Consider the following 20,338-nt stretch of genomic DNA (forward strand, 5'->3'; position numbering starts at 1 on the left):
CATCAGGTACCAATGTATTAAGGCCTGGAATGTCCTTCCCCTAGGTATCAGAGAACTACAAACTTTTAGAAAATTAAAAAAAAAAAAAAAACAATAGCTGAACGAGTATTTAAAAAATTGAGACAATACCATGTTAATGTGTCATTATTATTGTTATTATTGTCATTATTTTTATTATGAACTAATTAAGTATTTATAACCTCACGTAACTTTGTGTTATCTACATAGCCTATGTTAAGTATATACCCGCCATCCTATAATATGTAAATAATTTCTGAAAGAGAGAACCACAAACTGCAGAAGCTCGGCCTCTCCCTAAATCGCTATAAAGATTGTTAAGTAACTGTTTTGTACTTATATACATATTAAATTCTATTCTAAAAATACCTTTGGATTAGAATTTAAAAAATGGAGTGAGTGTAGTACTTGTTTGTCTTCTCTGTATCAAAACGTCCGTATACACGAAATATCGTGCTTTTATAGCAAACGGTTCAAAAGAAATATGTAATGATATTATAGGATCTTTATATTTTGTCAATGAGAACTTGAATAATACGCGAAAGTGAATGAGTTGTGTATATTGTATGCACCACAAACTCATATACCAAGTTTCGCACCCATACATTCAATGGCTCTCTGCGCTCACTAAAAGCTACCTTCTTTTCTCCTCCAGCACCCGTGTATTGATTTCATGTAAGTGAATGATATATTTATATTAGTGATAAAGAATTTTGTATTACATTTCTTGTGTTCATATTAACCGGTTGAAAAGAAAGTCTCTTATTCCAAGTAGTATCTGTGTCACTGTTATAGAAGTATGTATTCACTGTTACGAGTGTGTGTGTCAGCGTTAGAAGATGACTAACAAGAATTAATAGAATCACTTACTTAGCAGTGTATTTTTTCATATACGGTACATAAATAAATAAACAACCTGTCTCGGCAGAATAAAAACTATCAGTATTATGGTAGTCCTACTCTTACAAGGAAAGGACATGAACCTGTGAACGGGACTTCCTAATCAAACCTAGTCCATTCGATGAACATAACAAAGATACAGTATGTTCATGCATAAAAAATTAGGTGACATGGACAACGGAGTAAGTTCTTGGGGCCCATTGACCCTGTTAGTATAAAGAAAATCCTAGACTTGCAGTGAAATAGCTATTGCATCAACACTGTTCATTAGAAAGTCATGTTTTATAGTTCATTAGGTGTATTGCCAGTATTGGTATACAAGCTTTTCCCTCATATCTATTCCGTCTATAAATACAAAACTTGGTATACACATTTCTTATTCCCTGTACTATTTTTGAGATACATTTAGATTGTGTGCATTTACCCGGGGCCACTCCAGAGGAGTCCAAAGTTGATAGGAGGGATTTCTGGAGGGAATTTTTCCGACATTCTCCCAATTTTCCCTGTTCAGGTACGTTATGGTCCTCAATATATAGCACCTCTGGAAAGCTTGTTTCATGCTGAAGAGAATGAACTATAAAACATGATTTTCCAATGAACAGTGTTGATGCAATAGCTATTTCACTGCAAGTCTAGGATTTTCTTTATACTAACAGGGTCAATGGGCCCCAAGAACTTACTCCGTTGTCCATGGCACCTAATTTTTTATGCATGAACATACTGTATCTTTGTTATGTTTATCAAATGGACTAAGTTTGATTAGTAAGTCCCGTTGACAGTTTCATGTCCTTTCCTTGTTAGATTTTATTTCAAGTTAAATATAATTTTTATTTTTGTAGTATAAGTTTACGAAACCATCAAAAAATACGGAACTAAATTTACTTGCAAATAATTGTATGTGAAGAATTGAATCATAATGTAAACTCTGTTATACAATCATGTCTATGAATTTGTCTTATGCACTGATGGCACTTTCTCTTACATAATTAGAACTCACTACGAAAAGCTGACACAGGCATAGATCCTTCCTTCCTAAATTCCGAACTTTGTTCTGGTACTTCTGGAACCCGGAGTCGAATAGTTTTATTACTGCACGTGGCTTTATTGCAGTTCAGTGAAATTTAGTCCAGTTTTATTTAGAAGATAAGATACATAAGATCTATTTCCATTGTTATCATGGACATAACTCAAGTTCTGTACTCTTCGTTTATCTGACTTCAATTTAAACAGTGTTCACTTAAAGTTTAACATGACCGAAATGGAGGGTATTCGGCATAATCGTTACAGGACTAGTAAAGGATTACTAGTCATCAGTACTTTGCCTCTGAGATAAGAATCAATCAAAACTATATCAGGATTGGAGCTGAAGTGACAATAAAAAGCAGGGAACTGAATATTCATCATCGTCAGGATCTACCAGGTGTGTGTCAAAGAAATATGTTTGTATTGACTCTCCAGTGTATAAGACGATTCACTTACAGACACATAAATTCACATTCAAAATTAAACCCGTATGAAAACTCTTTTAAGATTGAAGTATGAGATTTCATTATTGTACGTTTCGCAAAATACCCCAAAACTAGAACTTAGAAATGATATAAATCTTCTATGTAAACATTATTGAGAATCTTGAGAGAAAAGACGATTTCTTTTCTGTACCATAAAAAAAAAAAAAAAAAGAAGTTCTCGCTATTCTGGAAAACAACTCGTGGGAATTCATCTCTATTTCATGTACACTCATGTCCAAAATTATTGTCGCATGACTATAAATATGTTGTTCTAGGAATATAATTTGATAACGAATTCGTCCGGTATTTCTTATAATGTTAGTATGTGTATAATGAGCGAAGACATGTATGTGGCAAATTTTATGTCAAAAGAGCAGTAAATAAGAACAATATAACGAAAATAAAATTTTCTTGTCCATTTAATAACAATTTATTTTACTCATTATAATTTTCGTATTTATAATTCTTTTCCAACGATATTTACCAGAAATATACACTTACCAATTATACACGTAGTATCAGTATTAAAAGTACCCTGCAGAATCATTATGAAATTATATTCTTACAAGAAGACAGTTATAGATATGTGACAATAATTTTGGACATGAGTGTACAATCGATTTATGTCTCGTCTTCACACAACATCGTAGTTCAATACAAATTAATATATAAGAGTTAATCGTAATTTTGGAGTGTATCTATTTAATCACAGTGTGTGCTGTTGTCTAGTTAGTGTCACAATGGAAACTTTGATTTATTTATATACTTCCATTTTATCTTAATTGTGGTATAGCTATCGTATAGCATCAATTTTAAGGAAAAAATCGATTTGTAAAGTTTCTCGAAAACTACACGTCAGCAACAGTACCGTCATTTGAGATTCTGTCAGGGACCGGGGAGAGGGAGAGCAAGATTGTCCACCAACGCAAGAATTTCGCTTTCTTTTTTTTTGGGGGGGGGGTCATTTTGTTAATATACAATTTATTAAAATGCCTGTGTTTCTCAAAGTCTTGGAGAAGGAATTATCCCCTCTGCCCTTCCTAAAATGATGCTCCTGGTGAGTCATTACTAGAGCCCTGATTTCCATGCACAAACTCCAAAATATGCGTGCAAATATGCACGAAATATATATATATATATATATATATATATATATATATATATATATATATATATATATATATATATATATATATATATATATATATATATATATATATAATTTAACATATGCGCTGAAACATACACTAAAAAAATAAAATGTCAGTTTCTTACAAAAATATCTTATCTTAAAGATCTCTGTTGCAATGAACTATTAACATCTTCCCTAGGTTTTTTTCTTCTATAAACCCTCTGCGTTTATTAGTAAGAAATGTTTTGTAGTTCGAAAAGTTTCTTTCGACATCAGCAGAAGTCAATATTGCATGTGAAAAACATCAAATGTCTTACATTCACTTCCATTTTTTCACCATAAAGTACGATACATTTGCAATGGCACAGATTGTTTTGTACCCGGGATTTTTGCCTAATACTTTGCAAAGTTCATCTGACGCTATTTTCGCAAGACCGTGAATTGTTTCACTGGGCCAAGTCTGTGATAATTCGCCCAAGGAGATTGAATGCTGCTAAGCATTCTTACGGAATTCCAACTGTCTGATAATTTCAGGTATTCTCGAGAAGTGTTTGTGTATGTACTTAATTTTGTTCTCAATGTCACTTGTAGAGAAACATTTTTGAGACACATAAATAGCGGAAGCATCATCGGGACTTGGTGAGTCTACATCTGTCTTCACTTGATTTAAGTTATTTGCATAATACAGCACAGCTTCTAGCCACGAGCTCCACTGATTGAGAAGGCACTGAAAAATTTTCCGCAACTTCGCGAAAGATACGTACGCGCGATAGATCTTTGACAAATACTTTCTTTACATTTGATACAAGCGCGTCTACTGTTAGATATTAGCATCTGATTGTTTCTGCTACGCAGTGAAGACCGTGTGCAAGACAAGTCAGGTGGACTAATTTAGGATAGGATACAACAATGTCTTCTATTATTCTATACAACATTTTATTCTACATTTGCGTTTTCAAAGTGAATCAGTTCACTTTAAACATAACCTACTTTCTTGTGATATACTCTCAAATATGCTAGTATGCAGCAATAAAATCCGGAAATATGCAGTTTCCTGCAAAGTTTACGAAGTATGCATGCACATCCAAATTCACTCAAAATATGCACTTATATGCACCAACATATGCGACTCAAATGGATCCTTGCAAGACCGTCGGAAAAAGAAAACATTTTCCATACTTTTCTGCATGCTACTATAAACATGCATTTTGCATATAAATCCGGGCTGTAGTAATTACGGCCGTCCTATCGATTGGTATAATCTTTGGACGTTTTTTTTTCGTTAAACCTTAATAATATAGTGGAATTAAATATATATAGTGATCGGGGTGATCTAGTGTTGCACACGTGACTCGTCTCGTCTTACGGGAAACACACACACACACACACACACACACATATATATATGTTCCTCATGAAACGAGTCACGTGCGCAACACTAGATCAGCCCGTTCTTAGATATATTTTAAACATTGTTTAAACGTGGAAGCATTAAGAAAAAAAAATGAGGCCATATAAATTTTGTACATAAGTGTATAAAACGATCAAGACGAAACTAGAAAGAATTTTTCGGGAATCGAGACGAGACAGGAGATCTAAAAAAAAATCGAGATGAGATGAGAAAGCCTTATTTCTCGTCTCGTGGACAACACTACTATGTAATAAACAACTTCTGCACCTTTTACAGTTTTGGCCAATTCCAAGATCAAGACGTAACTCTAAGTAGCCTGTAAGCATGAAGAAATGAACATTCAAATGATGAAAGAATTATTGAACTGGTTGAGTTATTTCGGAGATGACCTCGAGCAAACGAACATTTTTTTTGTTGTTGTTGTTTATAATAGTTAGAGATAATTTTGTATTCATTGCCACAAGTGGGTACAAGTATTCCTATCGAAATGTGTAATCAAGTATTTATTACAGACCAAAACACAATAATTTCTGGCAATACGAGACGGCGAATAAACAAATTACAAAATTCATTTAAATATGATTTGAATTACCACACTGAAGATAAAAGTTTTAAAAAGAAGGAAAAAAAAACTCAAGAAAATTTTGTTTAAACTTGTTTCTTCAGTGTTATCTTCAGATAAAACAAGCAAAAAGAATGTCGGCGGTGATACATTATATATATCCTACTTCTTGCCTCTTCATCTTATCAAAGCAACCCTCTCCTCCTCTTTAACTCGGTCTGACATATCCTGTTTCTTGACTGTAAGAATCTCTGATAATAAATTCACCCCGTCTCGGGCGGCAAAGAATAGTGTATTAAGGGAGCATCCATACATCTTAGAACCATCTGGAGATTTGTGGGAATATATTCTCCCTTTGATATATGGAGAGGGTTGTCCTTTTTTCAAGATAAAAAAGGGAATATAAGATATTTTATGTTTTCTAATGTTTTTTTTCTTATTTCGTTTTGTTTCTTTCTGTTGGAAAGGGTTCGTGTCTTATATACATGAGAGTACACTTGAAATATTAGAAAGTTATTCCATTACAGAAAATAAAATAAACAGATATGCAGACATAGTGCAGGAGGGATGTCATCATAATTCGTACGTATAGAATGTTTCTGAAATACGGTTGGTACGAGTATACTAAGGTCATATTGAATTCTTTCTGTATCTCCGCCCGCCCTTACATACATGCGACACATTTTTTGAGTATTGTAGCAGTAAATCCGCTTAAGGGAATTGTATATGAAAGGTATTAACACACTAGCCACACAATCTAGAGATTTGGAACTTTAGGAAGAAATTTTCATATACTGTATATATAATGCCATACTAACCTTCGCTTTGGGATGTTCTTTTCTTAAAATTCTTGTATTTAAACAATAAATACTCTCAGAGTTTCACTGACGCTATGGCATGACTAATACAAATTAGAAACAAAAGATTGCCATCCTTTTTTCAAGCAAATACAGTCAGAATTATTGTTATCTTGTTCCGAAGATACTACTCTATATATTATTCTGCCACTTTTTTCTTGGGTTTCGCAAAGAGCTTTTATCCAAAGTGCTTCTCTGTTAGAAATGAAAATGAAGTGAAATTTTTGAGTCCCACGGCTATACCGGCTAGGCTAAAGGAGACTGTGATTACGAGAAATGAATGAGTTGAGTTGAATTTCAGTTTAGCGTCCCTTTCAGCAGCGAGGCTATATGAGACGTGGACCTACTGATTAACGTGGAATCCGAACATGAGCTCCCGCCGGGAATCGAACCCGGTACGCTAACCGCTTAGCCACGGAGGAGCTCGTGAGAAATGAATGAAATGGTGGAATGAAGAAAGTGGGAGGGACGGGAGAACCCTGAGGAAACCCACGCACACGGTGTTTGTTCACCACAAAGTTCACTTGGCGGGAGCAGGGCTTGAACCCGGGAACCCATACACCAGAGGTGAACGCTCTACCACTGAGCCACCGCGGCCCCAATTCGCTAGAACTGTATACATACAGACTGTGTTCTGTCCGTCTTGTACGCATGACATTCGATGACGCTTGTGAAGCTGTTTCATATTGAGTAATTTGCTACATTAACCGTTTGTTTGGCTATACAATACGTGCACCAAATATTTTCCACAAAGCTTAATTATTTCGATATTACTCAGGAAGATAAAACGTTTTAAACGAATTAGGACATGGATTTCTCGCCAGTAGTATACTTGTATTACCACATAAATAAATAAATAAATAAATGGAATTCGATTCGAATATCCTTCCACAACCATCTTGATTCTTCAGAACCAATATCCAGAATATGTTTTACCTCTTTCCATCTGTACTTTTTTTTTTTTTTTTTTTTAAGTTTAGTTTAACGTTCTACGTTATGTGCCGAGACTAAGGGAGACACTGATGATGGTAATGAATGAAATGGTGGAATGAAGAAACTCGGAGAGATAAGAAGAAAAAAACGAGAAAACCCACGTACATGGTGTTGGTTCACCACAAAGCCCATAATAGGCAAGAACTGAAATCAAATCAGTCACCACGTCTACCCCTACATTCGTATTGTACTGTTTTGCCGAAAATAGTCAAAAATAAAACTAGTAATTAGTATTTTAAAGTAATATTTAATTTAGCCAGAGTATTGTGACTGCGTTATGTCTATTTTTATCCTGTTTACTAGAACGGAGTTCATCGGTTGTAGGAATTACTTGTAGTCTCAAAATAGTTTCTTAGTTCTCAAATCAAAACAAGGATTTTTTTCAACAAAAATTTCAAAAATATAGCTTTAATTTCGGGATAAGTTATGGAAAGTAATAACAGAACACAGAACGTTTTGTCGTTAGTTTCTTATAGATAGATACTTCTTATCATTTTACAGAAAATAGATTTATTATTGTTTTGTCTAAAAGAAAGTGAACGCAAGGAACACAAAGTTGCTAAAAGTGAACGTACGACAGCAAGCAGTAACGAACATCTTCACTAGATGGTAGCAGCGCACGGATGATGGTTTCTCTGCAGCTGTTAATCAGCGTTGCCAATGCCTCGCAAAATAACAGTGACTTCTTCACTCCTTGTAATAAAAGTTGTCTAAAGTTATTTTGTTTGTTGAAATATAGGATCTCTTTTCAGTACCGAGACCGTTTGAGACGTGGATCTATAATGTAAGATAGATTCCGGACCACTGTAATGCGTTAAAATTTCCGTTCTCCCCTACCGCGAACCAAGCTCTGGACGCGCATCAAAGGCGTGCGCGGCACCCACTAGGTCAACATGATTTTTTTAAATGTCAAAACTTTGTTTCTACACTTACTAAACGTACCTCAATGAAACTTTAAAAAATTCCTTTTTGGGGTACAGTTCGTGCAGGTACCTAGGAACGAACAAACCAATACTTTCTTAAAGCAAATTTCCCAAATTTTGCATCCACGAGGAACTAATATAGCATAACTCGAAAACCTGCTTCATTTTGAAGGTGTTGGTGTACAGATCATGAACCTTAAGGTACGAGTGTATACGGCGCAAGCAGAGCGCATTTATTATTATTAATTTACCACTTTCCACTACACGTATGATTGGAAAATATATTTTATTTTCGTGCCTATTATCCCTGTATCAATAATTCGAATAACATCTTGAGGGAAGAGATATGCTATTTTTTTTTTTTTTAAAGTAGCTGCAGCCAGGACCCCGCTAGGGATGCCCAAATAGGTTGCCGGAAAACCAGGTTCAAATTCTTAAAAACAAAATCTCCCAAATTTTGCACCCGGGAGAGAGGATTAGAAAGTCAGACTTATTCCAAGAACAAAAATGGAAAGAAAGAAAATTTGTTGAAAATTGGCGGTTTTCAATCTAAAACGATGGGATTGTTCCAATTGTGCCAGCCGTTTAGGCTCCACACTCAATGGCGGATCTACGCCGGGGCTGGGGGACTATACTCCCAGTTTTTTAAGCGACAAAAATAAATGAAGCTATTATTTATATATTTTTGAAAGCTTATAATAAACTCATAATATACCTATCATAGTCTGGGTTCTCACTTACACACCGAATTAAATGAAAATGTAACATTTCCAGTTCAGCAGGCTATTCGAACGGAACGTGAAGGCACGCAAAAATGACACGGGGAATGTGAACATTGTTGTGTGAGGGAACTTAGAACACCTTAAATCTTTTCCCCAACAATTCTGTAGTATTGGGATGATGAGGGCCCAAGGGAAAACCCTGCTGAGCTGGCAACGTTGCTTTTGTATTTAACATAGGGCACCTTACCAGTGTGGAGCCCAAACAACTAGTGCGATTGAAAAGATTCCATAATTTGAGATAGAAAACCGCCTTACAAAAAGTTCTTGAACTATATGTGATTGTATGTGAGAAACTGTATTTTAAGGTCAATAATAATAATAATAATAATAATAATAATAATAATAATAATAATAATAATAATAATAATAATAATAATAATAATATGAAAGTAACATGTTCTTGACCTTGAGTAAGATACAAAGAATGATAGTAATGAGTCAAACTTAGGCAAAGAACTCACAAAGAAGTCGTCGAAAACGGTAAAAAAATTTAAAAGAACTTAAAATCGGGTGAAGCATTGTGCAATATCGATAAATGTAAGTAACGTCAAAAAGTTGAAAATGCAGCTTGACGGGTAAAAAGAGAGAGAAGAGTCAAATTACATGCCTTCGGTGCGGGAGATCCAGGTTTTATCCAGAGGAAAGCGGTTTCAATACAGATTTACGTAGAGAATAAAACGGTAAGAGATTTGAGATGCAGTTTTTTTTTCAGTCGACTCAGCTTTACCCTCTATTAAACCCTAAGTGCTTAAAATTAATAGTTTGAACATTTATCTCCATAGAACATAAATGGTAATAGATAGAGACAAGTGGTTTCCTACAATCGATTCTCGGTGTCAAGAGTACTTATTATTACATTCAATAAAACTCTACCGAAGCAGGAACTGGTTGAAATTTACTACTACTTCCGGTTTCAGTACTGATTTCCCTAGAGTGAAAACGGTAAGAGGTATCGACATCTATTCAGCTTCCCAACAGTAGGTTCTATGTCCTCCATTAAGCATCTATTCAATCCGGAAGTGATTCAAATTAGCTATTTCCGGTTTCAACCTTTATCCCCATAGAACAAAAATAGTAAGGCATAGGCAAGCGAGTATTAGCTTTTCGATATAGATTGAGCGTCTGACGAACAGGTTCTATCTTTGATCTTAGTAATCTGCTAAATAAATAAATAACTTCCAAAAATTTTATTAAACATTTAATAAATGCCGTTAATGGGGCTACTTGGACAACTTTAAAACACATAAATTGGAATAACTGGGTGCGATATTGTGTTATGGCAAACGAGAAAAATGTTTAGTACCGACTGGAAAGTAAGTTCACAGGGACGGTAAGAGAAGTACTTAAATTTAATTCAGCCAAAAAGGTACCGAAAATATATGTCGACGTGTCGAAGTAACCGCGGTGATGGGGCTACTAGGACACTCACATTTATGTCTAGATTGTGTAGATAGTGACACAAGTGTGTAAGTAATTGAGACAAAAAAAAAAAAAAAGAGTTGCATGCAGAAAGGTTACACTATGTTTATTATTGTTACAATTAGTATGCATACCAGAGAACTAAGCTGGAAGTTCAAAACCAGAAAGAACACAAGAGGAAGTAATGGGCACAAATGTACAGACAAAGAACAGAAACGAATGCCCCATGTAATTACTGGGGTACAAAATCTTTGTCCTTTGTACAGTTATCACACTGTAACTTTTTCCTCCTATGAATCGTCGCAGTGGGGGTAAATGTGAAATGAATTTGTACTGCCACCATTACAAGGATCGCAAATACAGGAGCTGCACCCCCAATTCACATTGCAAATGCTACAAATTCATTTTGCCTTGGTCATTCTAATTTTGCACACTGGTCTTGACCGCTGCAGTTGAGTACGTCAGTAGTGTCTAGCAAACTACGTTGACTTTGACTTGAGCATGCAGTACCGCACTGGTTTGGAGAATCCTCTGACGTGTCCAAGTAACACCTGTACGGTGAGAAATTGTAAATATGCCTTTATAATATTTTGACAAATATTTTTTTAAAAAGTGAGGACAGCAGGCAAAAATTTGAGGCTCCCTTCCCTTGCACAAGTGATACTGTGGGGGATCTACCGAGGAAACATACAGATCAGTGAAATCGTGTGTCATAATTATGTGAAACTAGGGGTACCCACAGGCAGGTTTTGCAACACAAGTTGGCGCCCAAGATTTTTTTTTTTTTTGGAAGATATAATTTTTAATTAAAAATGGCCCAGTCGAACTTTAATTACATAATAACGATGCTTTTGAGAATATTACATTGGATAACTTTTAATCTACCATGCAAGCTATTTTGTTTTCGTTACAACCAACTCTAGTCTCTTCTATATACTACTTTTCTGCGGGGAAATGAGCACCTCTGATTTATATGTTTCGCCTTTCTGACATAGTAAAGACAATACCAGCATATTAGATCATCCTTCATTCCTTAATCAAGAAGTTGATATTTTTGCCCTCTAGGTTAAAGGAGACTGACAATGAAAGTGAATGATTGTGAAATTAAATTCTTGAGCTCTCACGCCAGGAATTGAATTCAGGACCACGTGCACCAAAGACACACGCGTTAGCAATTAGACCAGCAGGAGAGAGCTCCCTCCTTGGTCGAAAGTTTGATTAAGAAACTGACTGATTTGAGTTGATTTTGAGTTTAACGTCCCTCGCTGTTGAAAGGGACGTTAAACTCAAAATCAACTCAAATCAGTCAGTTTTATGATGCTTATTCAAACTTTACGAAATACTAAATACTCGTTAAGTATTTTAAGGTGGCTTCTTCACGTAGTGTGGCACGCTGGCTCAGTGGTAGAGCGCTCACTTCTGGTGCATGGGGCCCGTGGTTCGATCTCCGGCCAAGTAAGTTCGTAGTGGACAACATCGTGCTCGTGTGTTTTCTTGTGGTACTCCCGTTTCTTCCCACTTTCTTATACCACCAATTCTTCCATAATTATTCACTCTCGTTGCTTATTCGTCTCTGTTGGTTTACATGGGATGATCATGAGACGTAAAACTGGAAACTTCATTTCATGTTGATAATCATGTTAAAACCAGGATTTTGGCTTTCAGGGTTTTTTTACTTTCTGAGTCATGAGGCCATCAACCGATATACTGTTGGTGAGTATTTATAGTGGTCTGCTATATCTGTGAGCTAGCTAAACATGATCTTTGGAAGCCAAGGTCAATAGGACTCTCCTTGATAACATACGTCAACTTTATAATCGATGAGAAAGTTTGAATTCCTACATAGGTCCCCGGTATACAAATACTGTAGTTGAAAACTGATTTTGTACAACGAGATACTGCCAACACTTCCATGCCTGTAAAAAAAACAATTTATGGTTCTGTAGGGGAAGTAAAGGGACGCTAACCGTATAGTATACCTGCCGAAGTGTGTGGGTGTGGTGAGAAAGATTGTTGTAATTTATAATGCGGCAATAATTATATTATGATTCAAAACCAGCTATTACGTATAAACATTTATTTTGTGGCAGTGTTATACGTGGTATTTGCCACTGATGTATCAACCGAATCAGGGAGATCAGACGAGGAACTGTAAGTGTGCTATGAACATGCCTGTTGAATGTCTACTGATAAATTCATTAACATTTCGCATGAAAATAGGATAGAAAACCAATCAAAATACTATATATTCAATCAATACTAGAGTAATCAGAAATTGACTTAAATGATATTTATAAATACTGTTTTGAAATGCCCTCGATTCACGATTTTATTTTTAATGATTATTTTATACAGGAATAAAAGACTTCGTTGTTGTTCTTCTCCATATAGTGTTACGATGGATGATACGTACACAATTGCAATTTGTCTTGTACTCCTCTGTAAATTGAGGTAAACATAGTAGTGCAAATATCATAATAATTATGTTACATATAAATTAAATTTGTGTATAGAGTAGGTTCATATATTACGGTATTTTAGAATATATGTCAACAAATAATAATAATAAAAAAGGATACTACAAAAATATCATCCCGAATATAGACTCATTTTTAAAACATTTGGGTATACTTCCGTACATGGTATCACAGTCACGGGAACCTACTAAAGTACTACCTAAATTAAGGAAGAAATAAGGTTAGTTCCTTAATCTATGGTATTATCATAATTTTGGTGGTGATGCTAACGATTACAGATAGTATATGTTTGAGTTTATATATATTTTGTTAGTAGCTGATCTCAGCTCTGGTCGATCAGTCCCTGGTTTGAACTCAGACCACGTAACTTTTAGCAATCGCATCCCTGGATTTTTGTTTTAGCCATATTCGTACTAACTTCATTTTACCTATTCGTGCATCACCATTCACTTGCATTTACTATCTACTCACTTTACTCAGAACTGCTCGTGGCTATGTGGTTAGCGTACGTGCCTTTGGTGCTGGAGACTCGGGTCCAATTTCTGAAAGGACACTATTGTTTGGATCCCATGGTAAGCTGCAAGCCTACGTCTGAGCCTCGCCGCATAAGCACCAACAGTCCACATAGCCGCATAAGCATGGAACACTGATCTTCCAATATCATTTCGCATGCAATTTTTTTATACAGATCCATAGTATAAGTAGTAGTAGTAGGAGGAGGAGGAGAAGTAGAGTAGGAGTAGTAGGAACGGGTTAGAAGCACCGCAGGGTTTTGTTGGTTCTGTTTTCGACATAAAATGAGCAAATTACAGACTACCCGAATTTTTTCCATACATTTTACAATCTGCGGATCCGCATAGTAAAACTACATTTCATTTCGTTTCATATACTACGGATTTTTTAAATACCTCTTTTCAGTACCTATGCTGTGTAAGATGGGTCCACTTAAAATTTATTTTAAAGTCTGATCTCAACCAGTATCTGACTCGAGTTTATGGCCGAGGCAAGTGCGTTCACCGAGGCTCAAATCCGGGTTAACCCTCACAGCCTCTTCATAAAAGTGGTACTTTTTGTATAATATTGTATGATGTGAACATACTGTGGATCTGGGGAATATAAAAGATTCTGTAATATTATAAAGGATGTCATTTCATATCTCCCCCAAATCCATCGACGGCGCTGGGGCCGGTACTATGACTTACAGTTAGCCGTTGCAAATGACGTAGTTTACTCGTATACCCACCATCGCTGACGCCCTTCCCCCTACGGACGCACCCTCTTGCTACTGCTCGGCCTCCCTGCTGTGCTCCTGCCCTGACTCAGTCAGATGACATTCGTGTTTTTGAGTGACCACCAAGCACAAGTTGGTTAATGATTTATGCACTAGTTTTATGCCATGAGTCCACACTGTATTTATACTCATCACATTTACAAATAACGAACCGTAATCAGTACGAAGCCAGTCACTAACAAGTGATTTGGGGGAGGTTGTAAATACAATTATACAGAATGTGTATGTGTAAAATCGTAAGTAATCCAGTTATAAATGGGTTGGACTTGAAACATTTGACAAGTCCCCTTCGTCTATAATCTAATGGGGTTAGACGATATAGAGTTAATGTTGAAGGTGTAGTCTCGTAAAATTTTCCTGCCCCTGTAAATTAGCAGAACATTATTGGTGCCAATTCAAAACGCATATAATACATGAAATTTTGGACTAACAGGCCTCATTTTCTAAGCTCTTCATCTATCTATATCTATATCAATCTATCGATATAATGGGTTTACAGTATGAGAGTCCTCATGTATAAAGTTAGAGAAAACAGAATGCTTCTTATTTGCTGTTCACTGTTTAATGTGTTGACGTGTCACATTGAACTTTCAGAAATAAACGATAGACTTATTGTTGATTTCTAATATTGGAACTTTACGTAATAAACATCTTAATCTGAGTGTTAATGAACTGTCCTCTTCCTTTTTCATCTACTCCACTTGAACCATTGTGCAACGAATTTTAAACGAGAAATCGTTGACTAAATACATAAAGGTTTGTTTCACTGTTTCAAGGCATAAGTGCTTCTTCCTCAGTGCTCCTGATAGAATTTCGCTGCTAAACTGATTTTATATGATAGAGATAGATCACTGGGATAAATTCTGAAAAATAAAAGTAGAACCTTCACCCAGTATTAGTAAGGTTTCCTGATGATCTATTGTGTACTATATACTACAGTAGAACCCTGCTAATCCAAAATTTCTAGTAATCCGAACCGAAGCTTGGCAAACGAACGTAGAACCGTGTCTTTGTGGAGCATATAAATCAACCAGATGAACTGAGTTCTATTCAAAAGATAAATCCAATGTATGTTCCACATTTTCATACGTATTATTGAAAGTACTAAAAGCAAGTTCAGTACATGTACAATATCAGTAACATTATTGTGTGCAACTGATGATAAAATCTGCTCGCGCCAAGTAAGCTTTGTGATGGACAAACGGCGTGTGCGTGAGTTTTCTCGGTGTTCTCCTGTTTCCTCTCATTTTCTTGATTCACCATTTCATATATTTCTCATCATCGCTGTCTCACTTAGTCTCGGTGCATAATCATGGGACGTTAAACTTAATATTTCATTTTTTAAATAATAAAATCTGACTAATGCACAATACGCAACCTTATTATTCAGGGTGTCTTTCGGTCACGAATGTAACGAAAGATCACGAAATCAGTAAACGGCCATGAAAGTCAAGAAAGTTGGCTTTTTTTTTTTTTTTTTTTTTTTTTTTTTTTTTTTTTTTTAATCTGTACTAATATAAGAACAGACTGGAAAATTTTGTTCTATAAAACGTCAAAATTCACCAACAAAAATGTCTATGATCGGCTTTAGACGCTACCAAATCGTAAGCAAAGCATGCTTCTATCGCATGCATGAAAATTCAGCCTAATTCGCACCCAAATTTGCTCTTGGGAATGTTAAAACATTTTATAGTTTGATCACGAAAAAGTCACGAAATTTCATTTTGGAATTTTAGTGGAGACCCTTTTCTGTACTGAAAAAAAGTATTATGGGCGGGGAAAAGAATTAAAGTTCAGATTGCAACTGTTCTGTATGATGGTTCACCATGTCATTGATTTTATGACAAAGATACTTTGTGGGAAAGAGATTTTCTGTCTGCTGTATTGCATCACAGGCAGGATTAGCAAAAACATGGTTTTTGTTGAAAAAACCAAAAAGCAGTTTTTTTTTTTTTTTTTTGGTTTAAACCAGGTTTTTTTGGTTTAAATAATTTACTCTATGTATTTATATTAGATATGGACAGAAATTAGTTTGTTTCGCCTTGGTGTTATTATGCAACGACAAAGTTATGCTGGAAGGGGTCACATAAGCTTAAAGCGGAATCCAAACCGCTTCTCAACTTACATCCAAGAGAAATTATCCATTTGGACACGAAACCGGGACTAATTAGTCACAAATGCGACTGCCGACTCACTCACGAAGGACTCCTGATAAAAATACGTTGTACTGATCTTTACATAGGCGTACTTGTTAATATAATTGTCAAGAGTCATTTCAAAAGGACAAAAAGATAAACAGTTACACAAGTAAAAACATTATACAGAATTATATATAAAAAGGGAAACTCCCGCCTTAGCCATTGGGAAAATCCTGTTATTACTTTAAATGTATTTGTATGTAAAATTTTAAGGTCAATATATCATGATCACTACGCTATAACTGAGGTATTAAATTACAAATTTGGTATGTAGATATCATTCAATAAAATTAAAACAAAGGCACATCCAAGTTGATGTTGGAAGCTACGTAGGCAGTTGATAAATTTTGCCAATTTCTATCAATGAGAGGAAGCTTAGCTTCTTTATAAAACAGGCATTCATTCAAGTAGAAATATATGATTTGGTTTCATTTCGTATGTTTAGGCTTTACATCCTTATGAAATACCAAGGTTATCACGGAGAAAACTTTCGCTTAAAGGAACACCTCGAATCGCTACTTGGTTTACACTTGAAAGATGGGTTGTGGTTCGACCGAGAATTGAACACGGGACCCCTTGATTAAAAGGTGAAAAGTAGATAAACGTAATGCGGATGGTATATATATATATAAGTGAACTATGCAAAATGTCTTAATCCTCAGAAGAACTGACAGCAATAAAATGGCCACAACATATGAAGTTATCAACTAATTGACGCTATATGATACATATTTATAATCTAAAATTACTAATTTTAATGTATAGAGTTATCCTCTGCTATAATGTTAAAAACAAATCTCCTTTTGCAACGTTCGTGTATTTAATGGAAATGTTGGATACCTACTTATATATGTAGACAATTAGCATACGTAGATGATCCAGCTCATGATCAACTAGAATCGTAATTACATACAGTATCATACAGATAACGATCTCCTAATAGCTACACGTTAATCTTAATTAGGTAAGGCTTAATTAACATATAAGTTCTCCGCTTAATCCCGATTAATAGATTTAATATCCACCACGCAAGACATCACGTCATGCGATACAGAAACATACATAATCAAAATAACTCTCGAAAATCAATACCCACTACATCTGGAAAATACGCTCTTGTAGCTTTACAACTTCATCTCTCTTTCTTGAACAACTTAAGTACAACTCTAAATTATAATATAACGGATTACTCATTAATATATTCTGTTTACGATCACACTGTATAAAACCATTTATTTGTCAATCTCTCTCACTCTTCGTGTTGGCCAAGACTCGAAATTCAGTGAGATTACTGAAATAGAGTGTTGATCAGGTGAAGTGTCAAAATGATGTCGAATATATTCAAAATATTTCCTTCGTTCTTTACACTGTAATAACATATTGTTAAACATTATTGGTGTATGATCTGATTGCTGAACAGTAATATGTAACAAGTGACGTAGAATGGTATATTTAGTATTAACGTTTGTCTTTTTTATTGTTTGCAGAGTACCGAATGTAGAGGGCTTAGGACCAGGGCTGCCCCCTCACCCCGGCGGCCCGCATCATGGAGTAGAAGGAACATGCCAAGTGTACAGAGGAGCTACGTGTTCCAAATTTGTTGGGAATAAAACTATCTTCGTGCCTTCTTCACAAAGCCAAGGAACGATAGAGGAAATACTGACAGCAGCATTCAGTGTTATCACGCATTCACAGTAAGTATTACATGATATCTAAATAATCCACGCTTTATCAAACATATTAACTTTATAATTAGTAATCATACAAGAACAACATATAATTTTCATAGTGTTTTTGTTTAAATAAATGTTTAGATAAACATCGTATGACTAAATCTCTTTCCTTATTAAGTGCTTCGTAGAAGGCTACGACGCAAGTAGCCGAAATTATAAGATGCAATGGTAAACAAGGTTCGTCGGTTTTTTTAGTTTTATCAGAAAAATAAACACACTGCTGAACAAGACTGCAATTATTTAATATAAAAACACATTTACACGTGACGTTTCGATCTTCTAGCCAAGATCCTCATCAGAGGTACACTCTAGATGTTAGAGACTGAGAGTGTACATCTGATGAGGATCTTGGCTAGAAGATCGAAACGTCACGTGTAAATGTGTTTTTATATTAAATAATTGCAGTCTTGTTCAGCAGTGTGTTTATTTTTCTGATTTTATTCGCAAGACGTTGACTATGATTGTGTGTCAGTTTAGTTTTATATTCGGTGAATTAAGAACTGACTTATTGATTTAAAAGAATGGGGGAATAGCCATTGTGTACTACTTGCTTCGGTATGGGTTTATTTTATTTATTTATTTATTTATTAATATTTGATGGTTTTGGCTTTCGTCCGTTGTTAATCTTAACGGAATCGGTAAGCCATTCCTGAGAAATAAAGGCGTAGGGACATGATGAAAGACCACGAATCTCATGTTACATCTGTTAATTGAAGGGATCAGTAGAAGAAGGACCTATCCCAATTTTACAATTTTGAGAGAAATGCAATTAAAGTAGTTTTGATGTAGAAAAAATTCTAAGTAACGTAGGAACTTTAGTTTGTAGGAGTAGATACAGAACAATATTGCATGTCCCACAATGAATTGGGTTCAATGAGTAACACTAGATGACACTAGCTTACACTTCAGGCACAAAACTCATTTTTCATGGAGGAGTGAGATTGGCCCTTCTTCCATCAAGCCCTTCAATTGCTCTCGTGGTTTTCCAACGGTTTTACTCAAGATAAATTCAGTGCTTTATTACTAATCATTGTTCTGTAAACATTGTATGAGTATAGAGTTTACATTAAACATTCATCGTATCTGTACTATATTTATGTTAATATATAACACTGTAATGGGTGGGAGTGGACACAAAAACGCGAATAGTGGTTCGGATTCATATGCGGTAAGTGTTCCGTCTCAAATAGCTTTGGTGTTGAAAAGGGGAGTTGAACTCCAATCAACCAAACTAAAGGGCGTATGTATGGATATACGCATTTAAGTGAAACTACAAAATCAATTTCGGTGACCACGAACTTGTTCATTACAGTGTATAGATTTTAATGTATGTAAAATGCCTTTTGTAATCATATCATGCTAGTAGATTAGAGCAATCAGCACCCTTCAGTGTTGTTGTTCAACACAAGATTTTTCCAAAGCTTCTATATACAGTATTTTTAAGGAAAAGGAGAATCACCTTCTTGATCGTTGGTTGTATCAAATTATTATTATATGTTTGCCTACACATTAGATGAGCGATACCTGAAATAGTTTCTGGATAAAAATATTTCTTTCGTAATGCATAAAATTTGTTTCCTCTTGGTAAAACGGCCAGTGTAAGGTCAACTCATATTAAGAATTATTATTTAGCTGTTTTACATTTGAGGAGCGAGTTATGAATTAAAATTAGTTAATTGGAACGGCGGGTGCATCATTATTTAACCATTCTGATTATTAAGGTAGCTTGATCCTAGTCGGGAAGTGATACACTAATGATTCAAAACTGACTTCAGATTTAAAAGGAAACATCAATAATATCTTTGCAGTAGTCACGAGTTTTAAACTGGTTTCCATGAAATATCACTGTTGTATTTATAAATGATTCTTTAATTGTAGATTCTTATTATTATTCTTAGTTATGAATGAGCTCTCAGTGGACTACACAAAATACTTAGAGGCGTTTGTTTGACTTCCTTTGCGCACATATTTCTGTATTCTTCTGTTGTGGACTTTTTTTTCTTTCTTTCTTCAGACCAAATTGTTCTGGTCTTTTTCTTCGGTTCAGCTCTTGGTTCACTTGCCATCCACAAATTTTAGAGCTAAAGATCCTCCTGTTTTTGATTTCTTATATGATTCCTACTAACTTTAGATC

General features: G+C 35.2%; 1 protein-coding gene across 4 annotated transcripts in view; it reads left to right on the plus strand.

The window, feature by feature from the left end:
* The window catches only part of LOC145686262 (tyrosine-protein kinase transmembrane receptor Ror-like), a 623,893-nt gene that overhangs the window by 581,118 nt on the left and 22,437 nt on the right, over positions 1–20,338 (plus strand). For 3 of the 4 annotated variants that reach the window (XM_081759379.1, XM_081759380.1, XM_081759381.1), the window contains one exon: positions 17,959–18,165. In XM_081759379.1, the coding sequence (XP_081615505.1) occupies positions 17,959–18,165 (207 nt within the window). Of the gene's footprint in view, positions 1–12,388; positions 12,657–17,958; positions 18,166–20,338 lie in introns of those variants that run through there. The other variant, XM_081759382.1, reaches the window with a different exon arrangement.

The sequence above is a fragment of the Thermobia domestica genome, chromosome 5 (assembly GCF_964235325.1).
Source record: "Thermobia domestica chromosome 5, izTheDome1.hap1.1, whole genome shotgun sequence".
In the NCBI taxonomy this organism is placed as follows: Eukaryota; Metazoa; Arthropoda; class Insecta; order Zygentoma; family Lepismatidae; genus Thermobia; species Thermobia domestica.